Genomic DNA, 15,855 nt, shown 5'->3' with positions numbered 1-15,855 from the left:
GGTGAAAATTCCTTCCAGTTCAACTTTGGAAAGTCCCTGCTTCACCTACGTTATTCTTTTGACTATCAGTTTCCAAATGCTTTTAGGACTGGAGATACATTCTTAGTCTGTGGTTCTTTCAATTAGCCCATCACTGACCACCTGACACTGCCAGGGTGGACTGGGAGCTGCCTGTGTCTTTCTTACTACCATTTACACACACACACACACACACACACACACACCTCGTGGCCTCAGTTCACCTTGTGCAGTAGCGTAATTTCATTCTACTTCTGACATTTTTCAGACCCTTCAAAGGTCAGCTGTATCCTTGTCTGGGGAAGGTTCTTCCACCTTCCTACTGCCCATTTCCTATCTAGAAAATGCTTCTAATGGCTGCACAACCCAGTTGCCTTAAGCGTTCTTTAGTTCAGGAAGGTTTGATCTCTTTTTACATTGTTCTTTCACAAATTCAAGAATTTAATTTATCATTTTCTTAAGCTGAGGGAGAAATGTCCGGGAAACAGATAAACCGCCAGAAAAAAACACTGGGCTGTCCTTGATCTTCACGTCTCCAGAACACCTGACAGTGTTAACCCGTTACGTTAATGGTTGTCACACTACTGGTGCTTGAGATCCCCAGGCTAACAGCACTGCAGCCTATGCTCCTTACCTCATTGTCTCTTGACAGGAGTTTCTCAGTCTCAGCACCCCTCCACCTTTCACCCTCATCTGAACTCTTGAGTTACAGGCCACCAGAGCTGGTGAGAACTGGGGCCGCTGGCCTGACACTGGCAGGCTTAGCTTGTCTGACCCACATACTGTGGTCTGCCAGTTATTTCTAGAACCAGCCATTTGGAAGGGGTTTGTTCTTTCTGTGTAGTGAAGTAAATAAGGCAACCCACCCCTGAGCTCTGGCTGACTGTGAAAGGGAACATGACCACATGCAGCCTGGGCAAGGCACAGCCTCCAGGCTAGTTGTGCTTGAGATGGCATTCCACCTGGGGGAATTAACCACTGCCAGGACTTACGCTCACTAGTGAGTAGTTTGTAGCGGAACCTGGCAAATGTGGAGGTAAATGGTGGGCTATATAGAAATACCTGAATGAGAGCAGCTCTCTTACTGAGCCTCGTGTGTGCATGCATCAGCCCCACCTCTTATTTCCTCACGTGTGTAAGGCAATTGTCGGAGTGGCAGCAGGCTAACTGCTCTGTGGTAACTCCACATTCTGGCCTGGGTTTTCTGATCAGAACCCACAGTCTTTGTGACTGCAGGCGTAGTGGAGATGGGCAGAGGCACCTGGCAGATATTTAAATGGAGTAAACAACCCTGTTTCCTGCCCTGTGTTTGCTTTAGCCCTACACCCAGTAACTGCCTGAACAGATAAGGAAAGGTTTAAAGTCTCAGGTGCTTACAGTCTGTGGGGGAGCCTCAGGTGCCTACCTGAGGTGCTCACTGCCTGCAGGGGAGCCTCCGGTGCTCAGTCTGTGGGAAAGAGCCAGTTACAGGAACAAATCGCCATGTCAGCATGCCGGCTGCTCCAGCACACAGGCTGTGCATGCCGATAGTGAAGCATGTGAAGCAGTTTCCTGCAAGACCAAGGATGGTGGCAGCGGAAGCGTGAGGGAGCGTCCATGCCAATGACAGCACTCAACAGAGGCTGCTGAGCAGAGTGTCTCACTGTGCCTCCTCTGGTGGGCTTCTCTTCCCATCTGACTGCATCTTGCACATAATAGTGATGAAGGCTGTTGGGGCCATAGAGGGCACATGAATAAATAAAACATGCAGGTGCTCCCGAGCATACATCAGTGAGGGCATAAGTGTCTCCTATAGCTGTGTGCTGTGTTTAAGTCCCTGTGGTATAAAATGGCTCCTATGAGCTGTGTGCTGTGTATTTGAACTCCATGAGTAGCTGCTGTCCTCAGGATGCTTTGAAACTTCAATGAGCTACTAATGAGGCTACCTCTACAAAAATGGTGCTTATAACATGTCAAACACTGTTACCTCTGGGAACAGCACCTTACCTAGAACATGAGACCTGGTCTCGAATGCTTTGCCAAGTGACTAGATGCATAGATGCTTGTGAGTCTCAGAAGCTCACAGCGCCTGAGAGTGATGGGAGCCAGGGCTGCTACGGTAGCAGAGTGGGGCCTGAGGTGGAAGTGTAAGTGTTCCAGGCTTTCAAGCCAGGTCACTTCTGTGGAGCAGTCAGCAGTGAGCTGAGCAAATATTCTGGTCCCTAAAGAAGTGTGAGAAGACAGGTCGGAGTGTCCCTGAAGGCACAGGCCATTTATACAACCAAGACTCTGTTCACAGAGGAAAGCCAACAAGGGGTGGGTGTGGTTGTGAGGCTTCTGGTTAGAGGCTGATGGGAAGAGGGCCCTGGGTTTTCCTGTGGCTGTGGTCTCTTGTTGGCTTTTAGGAGCTGGGAGAGTTCAACTAACCATAAAAGGGAACTAACAGATAAAAGATCAGTGGCGAGCAAGCGAGCGAGCGAGCGACGGCAGTGGACAGTGGAGTATGCTGAGTACAGGGCACCTCAGGTTTGCCCTTCAAGCCCAGTGAGCGTCCTTGACTACAAGGAAAGGCCGCCTCTGCAGGTCCCGTAGCAGCTGCCCTGCTCTCTCACTGTACCATGTTACCTGTCCCATCCTGAGTTGTCTGTGAGTGTGTCTCCCACCAGAGAAACAGTTCCTTCAGCGTGGACACCATATGGCCCAGTTATCTTCCTAGCACCCAGGACTTTGCCCAGTATCCAGCACTTAGTAAAGTCATTGTTAGCTAAGATATACTACTTTTAATCGTATTATATAAAATTAAGTAGGCAGGGGAGAGAGGTGACCCAGTGGTTCCGGCACTCACTGTGCGAGCATGAGGACCTAAGTTTGATGCCCAAGCACCCACATGTTGCCTGGTGAGTGTGATGGCCTATCTGTACTTCGAACCTCTACTTCAGAAACAGGAAATCCCAGAGAATGCTGGCCAGTGAGGATAACCATATTGGCAAACCCCAAGTTTGACTGAGAGCCTTGTATCAGTGAATAATGTGGGATGCAATCAGGCTTAGGCCTCCACACATCCTGCACACATACGTACATAAGCTCACGCACACACTTGCACACATGTATATACTGAAGTAGGGGTTACAAATAGCCCTGACAGGTCATCACTTTTCCCTTTGATGCTTTATTTTCTATTCCATCAAATGTTAAAGTCTGAAAGCAGAAGGATCTCATCTTTTCCTTTTAAAAATGGTCTTTTTCTCTATAGTTGATGAAGGCTAGAGTGGCATGCAGGGAGATACCTGCACCATTGTCAGGAACCAAGCCAGCCAGCTTGATGTTTCAGTTCAGCACCCCCATCGGCTCACTATATGGCATCATGGTTCTTTGTTTAGCATCCACAGGGCTCTTGCGTACAGAATTATGCTTTCACATACCCTTTGCTTACTTGACTCTCAGAAGGATCCTGTAACCCAGGGAAGGAAGAGTGCCCCACAGCCCCTCTCTCAATGCGGCAGCTCATGGAGGCAGATCAGAAGGTGTGCATCTCTCCTAGCCTGCTCCGAGAAAATCAGTGCTGCTCAGATTTCTCCTTCCTAAAGCGCATGATTTTGACGTCAGAAACCCGTCAGTCTTCATTTGCAGTGTGAGAAAGCCAGTGTTTGTGAGAGACACATAGATGCAGTACAGGACTCAGAGGCAGTGCATTTGTCTGTGTGTGCATTAGTATGTTTACATGCATGTGTATGAACTATGTAAAGTTTATCTTCATGCAGTTTCTAAGAAGCATTGTTTTATATAATACAAGTAATTACCTATCTAGTGCTTTGTCCCAAGTTTGAACTTTTTCCTGCTCAATACTTGGTTGAGACATGCAATTCTTTCCCACATACAGTGACTCGGTGTAGAGGCAATTCATCTCATTCTCTGTGCTTCCCTTGCTAGAAAGTTTGGCTTCCAAAGAGTGACACTTCACACCTTGTACAAGCACAGCTGCAGTCCCTCAGCTGTCAAGTTCTTTCTTCTCCAGCTGCCACAAGCAGCCTTCCGTAATAACCTGCTAAAAGCAAAATATAGGCAAATAAATATTAACACCATAAATAGCCAGAAACATTTTCATTGAATTTTGATTTTTTTTTTTTTTTTGGGAGAGTGGGAAAAATAATGCCCATTTTCTTCAATAAAATTTTAAAGTAATAACAAAAATAAAGTCTGAGTCCAAAGAAATATTTATGGAAACTATGGAACTATTTAGCCCACCACCAGCTCACCCTCACCCTTCAGGAGAAAAATGTCTGACTAGAATGATGGCTAACTAGAAGCTGAGCACTGGTGACACACACCTTTAATCCCAGCACTCAGGAGGCAGGTGGATGTCTGAGTTCGAGGCCAGCCTGGTCTTCAGAGCAAGTTCCAGGACAGTCTGGGCTACATAGAAAAATCCTGTCTCAAAAAATTGAGAGGGTGTGGGGGGACTAACTAGCTAGCTAATGAGAGCATGCTGGCCCACTGTCAAGCTTCAGCCTTTTAAGATGAGAAGGGAGAGGCCAGAGGTTAAGAGTCTGATTGCCGTCTACACAGCTGACCTGGACACCAGAGCTAACCCTAAACCATGTTGCTCCGGCCCAGACCTCCTCTCCTGCTGACCCCGAGGGGACAGCCGAGTTGCCGTCGGCGGTCTGTGTTGGGAGCTTATGCTGCTGCTAGGGAGTTGATCAGGATAGATTTTTTTTCACTCATAGCACTCCTGTACGGCAAATAAAACTGTCCCCACTTCACAAGTGGGGACACAAAAATAAACATGTATGTGTTGTTTCTATAGTTAGACAGAGTAGAAACTCGTTTTTCAAGCAGCTTCTGTCTCACTTTTTACCAATGTTTTACAAGATTGAGTCAGGATTCCATAACTCTTTAGAAATTGCAAGTCTTAGGAACTAGGAGTGTAGCGCAGTGGTCATAGATGCTAATCAGACGTTAGGTCCTAGGTCCCATTCCCCACACTGCCTAAAAGAAACAATCAGGATTACTGCTGCCGTGTAGCTGAGTCTGAGTTAGACGTTGTATGGGCCTCTAGCTGACTTATAACCTCAAGCACCATTCCCCTTCAGACCTTTCCTTGTGATGCACATCACGGAAAGTGTGCAAATCCTGTCACTTTGCTGTTGTGGCAGTACCTGGCCAACAAACCAAGAGTCTAACTTTCTGTGGACTACAGAGAAGGCTGTAAGCCCTTGTCTGTTGGGAGATCACTGCTGTCTGTAGGAAGGATACTGGTCAGGAGACAGTAACAGATATGTGTACAGATGAATGGTAGAACCAAACTCAAAGGAGCATTTGAACTGTGTTTATATTTACTCAAGAGAAAAAAAAAGTAGAATATAACACACACACACACACACACACACACACGCCTCAGAGAGAACATACTGAAGCAATGGCTGCCCTAGACAGGAGACCCTTGGGAAGCAGAACAAGTGGGTTGCTTTTCCCAAAACCCCTTGGGATGTATGCATACCTAAGTGCCCAGGTGATGCAGATTCCACATACAGAAGTAAAGCAGATGCAGAAATAAACACCAGCTTATCTTTCTATCTGGAAACTATCTGAATGCATGGACCATCCAGGAGTCAAAGCTTCGGTGTTTGTGCACCAGGAACTTCCGTTGCACTTTCCCATGCTGGTTCTGTTGAACTTACAGGAATCTTCATTTTAAGAGGAAACAGCTGCGGCCTGGGAGCGAGTACATAAAGTCACAAGTTACCGTGAATGTGCACTGCAGTGCATTCAGTAAACATCTGACTCTCCAACTAGCTTCTGAGTTGCTAACAGTACAACCCTGGAACAAGACCTTCTGCCCCCAGCCCTGTACAGTCAGTTGGCAATTGCTGAGACAAGTCAGGGAAGTGATGAGGGCACAGGGAAAGGAAAGGGGGTGACCTACAGAAACAAGGAAGCAAGACTTTTAAGAAGTTCTGCTGGACTACATGTGTGGCTCGGTGGTAGCATGTTTGCCACGTCCTGCATGAGGCCATAGAAAAGAAAAGGAACTCCTTATAATTTGAACATTTTAAAAGGCTACAGAGAAAATTGGCTTTCTGATCCAAATGTCTACATGGGAGGTAGAGGCCACACCCGTAGAGCTTTGTCTCTAAGTTACAGGATTTTGATGCTGTCATGGTCCCCAGGATTTATGTTTTGCCCTCAGCCTCCTTTTAAATAAAGCCTTTGTACAAATTTTGTTTTCTATACAATACAAATGATATTTTGGATTCATTTGAGTAGAACTGTCATCTGATGGCTGTATCTTCAAGGACTGAGTGAATGCCCAGGAATGAAGTAACTTGCTGAGGCAAGACTTCTCAGAACCTCTGTGATCAACTCCAGCCATAGGACGTGTCCCAGCAGCAGCAGTGACTGTAGGGGGTGCTGGGGCAGCAAGTGAGTCCTTAAACAGCGGCACCTTCACAGTTGAGGGACAATCAAATGCTAAAGGGGCCAAGGAAAGCCATTGCACACAGTCGCCGTGGTACTGAGTGCCATTTTTATTAACCAGGACTCTGAAAAACCTAAAAATTCCCCAGTAAAGCTCGGATATCGTTCTGTGCCATGTTGAAGGCGCAGTCGTTTACAGTGATTTTAGCGCTCTGATTCATGTTTGCTTTCGGATTGGCAAAGCAAACATTTTTTTCTAGGAGAGCCTGATTTCATAAGATTTCTCTTTATAAATAAATTAACTAGAATAATAATAAGAAGAAAGCTGTCTCTGCTTTCACTTTAGTCTCCTAGGCACAAGCCATGTTAAAAGATCTCATCTTGTCCTCAGTAAACCATGGTGTCTGTTACCTGATAGTGTTGCTCTCCCTGGCTTACACTGCCTTCGCACAGCTCTGCCTTCCCTGCAGCTGCAGAGGCCCAGCTGAGGCTCTGAGCAGGCGCGCCTGCCTCTGCCCAGCCAGCGCCTCCACTGAGGAACAGGAGCATTCTCACCCTCACTCCTGCTACTGAGACTTGCCTATGGCTCCCTTCTGTGAGTGCTACTTTAAACTCATACTTCTGTTGTCCTAACCGACTAAAGTGGATTTTTCTAACATTGCATTTCTGAATAACTTAAATACATGTTGGCTTGGCGCATTTAAAAAACCTATTTATCAAGTCCCTGCTGTGTTATGCTCCACAGAGTCTCCGGTGTCTGCGCAGATATTCAAAAGGCAGTTTTGGTTGGGTGTGGTGCTGTGTCTGCCCATCCCTGCATGCAGGAGCACACGAGGTGCAGGCTGTGCAGGGAGACCCAGCCTGTTTAGGGAAACTCGCAAAAGGACCTGGGTGCAGCCTATGTGCCATCCACTGCAAGACACTTAGGCTGAAGCACTGAGAAAGACATGGTCTTTGCTTTTTGTAGAGCTGCTCAGTGAGTAAGAAAAGGAATAAGCAAGCTATAAATAGTCATGGGGGTGGAGAAATGGCTCCACGATGCCTTCCATCTAAGCATGCAGGCGGGCCGGTATGCGAGAACATACATAAAAGCCAGGTAGATGTAGCAGTTGCTTCTAATCCCAGCGCTCAGGAGGTAAGGCTGGATTCCTGAGGCAAGCTGTCAAGCTGAGCTAGCTGGAACTGCCAAGCTCTGGGTCAGCAAGAGATTCTGCCTCAGTAGATATGAGGGTGATACCCAATGTGAAATTCAGCCCTTCACATGCATATGCAGACAGGTATACCCACACACATGTGAACATGCATACACACACCACATACACATGTACAAACACTAATAATAATGCAGCCCCTAGGCTACGGAAGGCGTCTGGGGAAGATGTGGGAAAGTTGATGCAACCTGAGGTTGGGCAGCCAGGAAAAGCAGTAAAAGCACTGAGCACATGGAGAGACATCTAAGGAGTAGGGACAGGAGAGAATCAGGCCAGGTTGAAGGACAGTGCTTGATACCATCTTTGTGAAGGACAGGAAGGCCAGTGGAGAAGGAAGAGAAGCTATAGTAAAGGGTCAGTGTGAGAGGTCACCGATAAACCACGTGTCTAAGACCGGGTGCAGTGGAAAGCTGCCAAGGGCTTACGCAAGTGAAGGATTTGATCGGATACCTTCTCTTCAGTCCTAAAAGTTAAGTCTTGCAGCTTTGTAGCAAAGAATAAATAAGAGGAAGGGACAAGTGGTAGTTAGGCCATAGCTGGGAGTGGGCTCTGCGGAGACAGAACAGAAGAGAGGAGCCCTTCAAGGAAGATGTCAGTCATCAAGGCAGGCCAATGGCTAAATGACAGGACAAAGGGAACATCCTACGGAAGCTTCCAGGCCTGTAATGGCATCACACAAAGGGCGGGAAGTACAACAGGCAAAGCAGATTCAGGGCTGGAAACTCCAAGCTAGAGGTACAGAGCACAGATGGGCTGGGGTCTCTGCAAGGACACTATGTGTTGGCTCTTCTCAGATCCCCAAGCTATTTTAAGGAATCTAGCTGAACAGCTGTCTGAGGAGAGCAAGGAGAGCTGAGGGTGCAAGGGGAGAGGGTTGGGTGCCATGGACCTATAGTCCTCAGAGATGGCATATGCCCAGCCCAAGCCAGAATAAGTGCAGGTTGCCCCACTGTAATTGTTGGATCTGCAAGGCATCTACAAAGGTGGTGTCATGCTGACTGCCTCCTCTTCCCATTCCTGTGACGTTCCTTTGATCAAGGCCACTGACTACTGGAGTTCCAGAAACTCAAGTAAGAGTTCAGGATTAAGGCCGGGTGTCCTCATGGCACCCTCCCAGGCTCCACCCTTGGCTTGAGATGTCTTTGGATGTTTCTTTATGGGAGTCTGGTAGCACCAAGCCTCTCACCATCTGCCTTCTACACAAGCCCATGGGCACCGTGTACACAGAAATGATAAGACGCCTGCCTCTCTGTGTTTCTTTGTTTCTCATGTAGGTTTTATGGCAGGCGCACAGAGAAACCCTCAGATGTCTCAGTACGGACCTCAGCAGACAGGACCCTCCATGTCGCCTCACCCTTCTCCTGGGGGCCAGATGCATCCTGGGATCAGTAACTTTCAGCAGAGTAACTCAAGTGGCACGTACGGTCCACAGATGAGCCAGTATGGACCCCAAGGTAACAGAGCAAGACATTCTCAAATGCATGGTGGGGCCTGGTAGGGTTTTCGTAACATGCTCACTGAGGTTTTGATGGTATAAACATGCAGTACAATTCTGTTGGTTGCTATGGCGGATGAGGAGGTTAATGTGAACCCATGATGCTTACTTCAGGATGGTTAGTAGTAAGTGCTTGCTCACATGAGTGGCATTCATTAAGGAGTAGACTTGATATTGTGATGTAGTTCCAAGTGCTGATAGAGAAAGGCATAGCCATGTATGACCTCAGAGCGTCTCCAGTTTAAACTTCAGCCATTTGTGTGGGCTTGTCAGTTTGCAGCCCACACATGTACTGGTAGCCCCTTAGGACCACAAGCTTTCTGCTCAGCAGGGTGTCCAGTCCATGGTCTGGTCTTTCCTCCCTCAGGTGCTTCAGTAGATGCACAGTAGCTCCCACTCCCCTGACCCTTGCATCTTCACAGAACACATCCTGCCAGGGCTGTAGGCCTGAGGCAGGAAGTCAGGAAGGAGTGGGAAAACATGCAGAGCCATAGCCACATACGCCGTTTCCATGGTGCCTCCCAGCAGTGTCAGGTACATGGAGAGCCCTGCTGTCAAGACTTCAAAGCTGATAGATGGATTTTGAACTCACTTTAGTAGTAGGACATCTAAATTATCCTGCCTGCATTTTGTTGTCTGAACTGAAATTAGACATTAATGGATCATTTGGGAAGACTAATATAATCTGGCACAGTTGCTGGAAGTCCTCATATCTGAGAATGCCAGAACATTCAAAGTCAAGACAAATAAATGTCCAGTTGCTTTGACCTGCAGCCAGAGCTGGACATACCCACAGGAAGCCTGTGTCTTGGTGGGATCTGTGTCTGTATAGTAAACAAGCTGAGGTTCCTAGAGGCTGGCTAGCCAGCCATTGGGGATTTCTGAGGATCAGCAAGTGTCCTGGAGACCCTGGCTTTCTCAGTAGCTGCTCCTTCTCAGTCTGTAAACAGTGAATCACCAGTGTGTTGTTTGGAAGCTGCCTCTGAGATGTTCTCAGAGCTGTCGATGTGGCAGTTTCTTTACTGTCTATTGCTTTATTGTGCTTACTTTCCCACTATTTCTATTGCTAGGAGAACTCTTAGGATATCAGAAACCCTTTCCAAATGGTCCCTTCCTGCTTTGTTCACTTGCACGTGGGCAAGATGGACAGAGACTCGGTTTGGCGTGACTGAATTGGTAGCATGTCATGAAGTCTTCCATGCTAATACTGCAAGCCTAGGAGTGGCAAGCAGCAGTTTGCAGCTGAGCTGAGGTGGGCCTGAGCCAGGCTGATGCGGGATTCCACATGCCTACCCTGGCCAGGCCTGAGCCGGCTCTTCTCAACAACCAAATCTGGGCTTCTTAGCTATCATGAAAAGAAGCTTGGACAAGTATTTGTAAATTGTGTAGGTACTGAATTGTGGGCCTTTCCTGAGATGTAACTGGACAAAGCTGATCCCTGCTCTCAGAACCAGGGCTGCCATTTGGGTTTCATTCAGAAGCCTGTAGGCTTTACACATACGCTTGGTGCTTGTGAGTCCTTGGCTCCTCTGAGAAGTTCTCAGTGCATAAGCCGCAAGCTCTGCTGTAGGAGCTGAGACCAGGAAAGGCCACTGCTAAGGAATGCATTTTTTATTTTTATTTTATTTATTTTTTTTTTTTTAGTAAACCCTGTAGATTCTCCAAATCAGTGCATTGAACTATCCTTTCTTTAAGAGCATTGAGCCAGGCAGATGTTCAAACTGTCTTAGAAATCATGAGCTCACCGGGCAGTGGTGGCGCACGCCTTTAATCCCAGCACTTGGGAGGCAGAGGCAGGCGGATTTCTGAGTTTGAGGCCAGCCTGGTCTACAGAGTGAGTTCCAGGACAGCCAGGGCTACACAGAGAAACCCTGTCTCAAAAAAAAAAAAAAAAGAAAGAAAGAAAGAAAGAAAGAAAGAAAGAAAGAAAGAAGAGAAAAGAAGAAGAAAAAGAAATCATGAGCTCTTCCTGTGACTTCCTTCTCCTCCAGGACATTGTTTCTGTCACCTTGGAAGTAAGTTGTTTCCTGGTCCAAGGCCTTTTCCATAACATCAGTGGGGTGTATCATCAGGAAGGCATGGTGTGGGTTTACTGAACAAGCAGACCACAGGCACCTTCTGAAGCAAGGCTGGTGCTCCCACAGCTGCTGTGTGTCCCTGCCCAGACTCCCCAACTCAGGCCCTCTGACCTTGTCTTCCTGTGTGGCGTCAACACCACCATTTCCTCCAGAGTGATGACCCCTCCTAGGGGCCACACTGGCACTAGTGAGCTTAAAACCAAGGTCCAGGCTCTGCCCATGTTCAAATCCCAGGCCCCTGTCTTGTCTCAGCAAACACTAAAGGATATTAAATGACACGGGCCATATAGACTGTCATGTTCAAGCAAGGAATGCCCTGCCCATGTGTTCCTCCTTGGAATTCCTGTTAAACAGAGACCCTACCACCACCACCACCACCATGTCCCGTCTTCTTCCTCACAAGTATTCACATTATCACTAAAGCAGTTGGCTGGTGTCTTCTTGTTAAGGGTTGCAATAAGAAAGACATGGATGTGAAAGACAGGTCCTTAGTCTCATCTTTCAGTCTGTTAACACAATTTAACTTTTATCTGGGGAAGACTTTTTACAGCTGCTTTGGCAAATCCCATTTTAGTGTCCAAAGAAGCTGGACCAGATGTGGTGGCTCATGCTTATAATCCCTGCATGCAGGAGGCAGAGGCAGGAGAATCGCCGTAATTTGAGGCCAGCCTAAGTTACATATCAAGATACTATGTGGGAAAAACAGGAAGAAAGCAATACTTCCTACACCACCAGTGAGTATAGGGCTGAGTGCTGAGCCAAGGGGGCAGACAGGTTGTCTCTGCTTCTCTAAGGAGGAGACCAAGGGTAGCACCAGTACACACTTCTTGATGCAGTGACTGTTCTGAGTGACCCGGTCATCACTTTGCAGGTGAGAAAACCAGATTTGGACAGGTTGGCCCATGTACTCTCTGTACTCACAGGCAGGACCAGGCTTCAAATCCAAGGTGAGGAACGGCAGAGACTACTCTGGCCGCAAGCTTCCACCTCCGGGGCTGCAGTTAAGTGTCCCCCCCCCCCCAACTCCCTGGGCACTCAGACATCGAGTGTCGGGAGATTAGACTGATGCCTGCTTCCAAGAATACCATCTTGGAGCTGTAAGAATGGAAAAGTATCAGAAATATCAGGAACCTTCCAAGCAAGGTGATTCACAGCTGTAATCCCAGTGCTTGGTAGCTGAGGCAGGAGGATTGATGCAAGTTTAAGCTCAGCCCTGGCTACAAAGTGCATCTTTGACTCAAAAAATAAAAAAAATCAATTAAAATTTAAAATTCACAATGAAGAAGAAATATGAAGGAGATTAGGAGGGTAACTCCTGTGAGGTACAGGAGAGAAGGGTGTTAGAAATATATCGCAGTGCTATAAAATTGAATTATTAAGTATACAAATAAGATGAAAACCAAGCTAAATGTGTGAAAGTGTTTAATTACAGCATATTTTATGAAATAGCAGTTTGCTACCTTCAAGCAAACACATGTAATAACTACCCTTTCGAAGTGTTTACAAGGAGAGAGGGCCTCAGGGACTTACTTCTGCAAATAGAAGGGAATTATGTAATTAACATTAATTATTAATGATGAATTTGGGCAAAAGAGGGCAGAAATCAGATCTTCATAGCCTTTTACTTTGCCTGTCTTCCCTAGAAAAGCATCCTGTACTGGCCATCCTCAAATGTTTGTTTGTTTGTTTTCTTGTTTTTCAAGACAAGGTTCCTCTGTGTAGCCCTGACTGTCCTAGAACTCACTATGAAGACCAGGCTGGCTCAAAACTCACAGATCAGCCTGTCTCTGCCTCCCGAATATAGGTATTAAACTTGTGAGCTACCACTGCATGGTGCTCAAGTATTTTTTAACAGCTGTCTCTTACTGCCAGAACCAAGGGTCTAGCCTTGATTTGCTAGAGTAAGCAGCTTTAGGCAGGAACAGTAATTCTGAGTATGGATTCACACCAATTGCCACTCATGTAAGCGCATCTGGTGTCTGCACGGGCTGGAGCTCGCACTGCAGTTTTCAGGTGGTCTAAGGAGTTTAATCTCCAGTGACTTTGGAAAAGGTACTTTGGAAAGGTTTAAGACTGTCTTTAAGGTAACAAGACCCCTCTAAGTCTTAGATTTTCCTTCTATTCTCACAAATCCAGCCAAAGCAAATTTCAGATGATGCTCAGCTGGGGTGCGCTGCTCCAGGACCATGAAGTGCATGGTAACTTTACAACTATTTCAGTTCCAGCGAGTTGTAAATGTCAGAAACTGTCAGCCTGCTAGCCATTTGAGAGTCCCACACGGGTGCCCAATGTCACCATGACCCAGGGCTTCCAGCTCTATTCTTAAAGTCCCATCTCAGTCTGAAGACTCGATGAATTTTGCCCTCCCAGAGGAGGGGTGCACCTAGTACCCCAGCTCTGCAGGAGACTAATCAGTAGCCTGGTTAGTCTTCCAGAGGTTCTTTCTAGGCAGGCCCTTCCTTCGTGGCCCTGTCTCCATTTCCTCTTGAAACAGCTGGTAATATGCTTGCTACACTGACCTTTGACATTCATCCTTCAGCCTACCTATGTTGTTTTCAATCAAAGGACTGTCTGATCCTCAGTCTTCCTAATACTAAGAAGAAGACTGACCATTGCATTGCCAAGGTGGTTAGTCTACTCAAGTCATATTTGGATGCTCTAATTTAGCTGACATATTACAGAATTTAAGCATGAGTATTTTTTAGACTTGATCATCATGATTTGATCAAATTTTATAAATTGAGAATCTACAGTGCAGATTAACTTAAAATGAAAACTGTATAAGGCAACTGTACATTTGACTCCTGCGAGGCTCCTGGTCTCCCTCTGTAGTAAAAGCCAGCAGTGCTGGACTCCATTCCACAGGTCACTAAGACTGTTCCCCCAGTATTTCAGGACACTATATGCTGCAGCCAATGGCGTAGGTCAAGGTTGCCCCTTGCCTACCTTCAGCAGGTGCCTCCTGCTGCATCCTCCCTTCCTTGTGCCTGGTGCAGCTCCTCTGGACACAAGGACACTGCAGCATGTGGGACATGAGTGTCTTACTCTCAGAATCCTTGTTTCTTGTTATGGAAAATGGCACTTTATACAAGGTTGGCTATAGCATGGGTAGTCTTTACACACACACATACGTACATGTTGCTGTCTACTCTTGTGTCACCCCTCAGGAATGCAGCTGGGACTGTACATCGAGTAGGCATATAATGCCATGCCGTCTTGACTGCTCACTGATACAGACACATAGAACAGATTTTTGTCTGCTTCACAAACTCACTGTGCCTTGCAGCAGCCGCTACTACAAACGTTTGCCCCCCAGCACTTGAATGGTTACTGACCATTCATCACCCCATCATAGGTGAAGCAACATGCAGCTTTCTGAAGGACACATGCAGACCCAATCTGCCCACCGTCAGACTGGCACTTGGTTGCTTCCAGTAGTCCTGAGGTCTGCATTAGTTGTCAGTCTTGGTGCTTCCCTGATGGTGGTCCAGAAGAAAGAGTGAGCCCTCCCCTCTGTGCCACTCACCACTCTGTAGATGTCTCTGTTTCAGGCACATCTGTAGATGTTCTGTGTTCCTTCATTGGCCCACCTCTGCTCTCCGTCTCTGTTCACTGTTGGATGCCCAGCAGCTGGCACAAGGCCTGGCATTTAAAAGCCTCCAAAGAGCAAGTTTTTGAATGACTATTGCTAAGGAGAGGAATCCAGCCCAGATGTGGTTGCCTGCCTTTTGGGGGGTGGGGAGGTGCGTTTGGGATGGGGAATTGGGATGAGGGGGATTCAGCAGTGCATAAGAGGCGAGTTGCGTGCTGTGTCCAGTTTACAGGACGTGAAACAAAGGCTAACTCTTTGCCAGTTGTTTATTTTATGTATTGAGCTTGCATTACTTTGTAATTAGGTTTGTTTTTAAGAACTGTTAATAACACATGTGGGGAGGGAGGAGGTCTTCTAAGTTGAAAGTTATACCATAGTAAAAATATAGTGCAAAATGAGTGTAAACTTTATAGTTTAAGGGAGTTTAAAATGCATGTTGACCCGGGAAAAGCAGGATGCCTTGCATACGCGTGCAAAGCACAGTCCAGTATTCCTTCAAATAGTAGGAGTCAGTAAAATCAGTTGACTTCATTTTCACCCTCCATTTGATGTCCTCTTAACTACTTGATCTGTGACCCAAAGAGGATTGTATGGTAGATCCCAGGAGAAAGACGAGTTTCCTGTTTTGTTTTTAATGCATCGATTTGTTGTTGTTGCTGTTGTTGTTATTGTTGTTGTTGTTGTTGTTATAAATATAGAAAGGTTTTACCAGCAAAACATGTAAGAAAAATACTTAGTTATCTGCCATGAAAAAATTGAAAATTAAAGCCACGGTGAATTCTGTCCCTTGACCGTTAGAACGGCCAGGACTTTTGAACAGTTGACAATATCAAGTCCTGGCTGCCATCAGTAACTGCCCTGCGATACCTAACGGCTATGTGCTCAAAGCCTGGTGGTTTCCTGTCAAGTTAAAATCAGCATGCAACCAGCTTGCTCTTACCTAGAATTTGTCAAGAGAAATAAAACAAAAAACAACAACAACAAAAAAAAAACCATCCACACAGAGCTCACTTCATAACTGCCAAAAACTACTAGCAACAGGTCACAAGTGGACTCTAATCCCAG

At 46.6% G+C, this 15,855-nt stretch overlaps 1 protein-coding gene across 7 annotated transcripts in view; it reads left to right on the top strand.

Annotated features, from left to right (window-relative positions):
* The window catches only part of Arid1b (AT-rich interaction domain 1B), a 348,947-nt gene that overhangs the window by 273,403 nt on the left and 59,689 nt on the right, over positions 1 to 15,855 (top strand). For 5 of the 7 annotated variants that reach the window (XM_076926714.1, XM_076926709.1, XM_076926711.1 and 2 more), the window contains one exon: positions 8,900 to 9,079. The exons of the other annotated variants lie outside the window; for them this stretch is intronic. In XM_076926714.1, the coding sequence (XP_076782829.1) occupies positions 8,900 to 9,079 (180 nt within the window). The remainder of the gene's footprint in view (positions 1 to 8,899; positions 9,080 to 15,855) is intronic. 7 annotated transcript variants of the gene reach the window in all.

The sequence above is a fragment of the Arvicanthis niloticus genome, chromosome 28, assembly GCF_011762505.2.
Source record: "Arvicanthis niloticus isolate mArvNil1 chromosome 28, mArvNil1.pat.X, whole genome shotgun sequence".
Classification (NCBI taxonomy): Eukaryota; Metazoa; Chordata; class Mammalia; order Rodentia; family Muridae; genus Arvicanthis; species Arvicanthis niloticus.
Note: the sequence above shows the minus strand (reverse complement) of the source record. Positions and strands in the feature narration are given on the sequence as shown.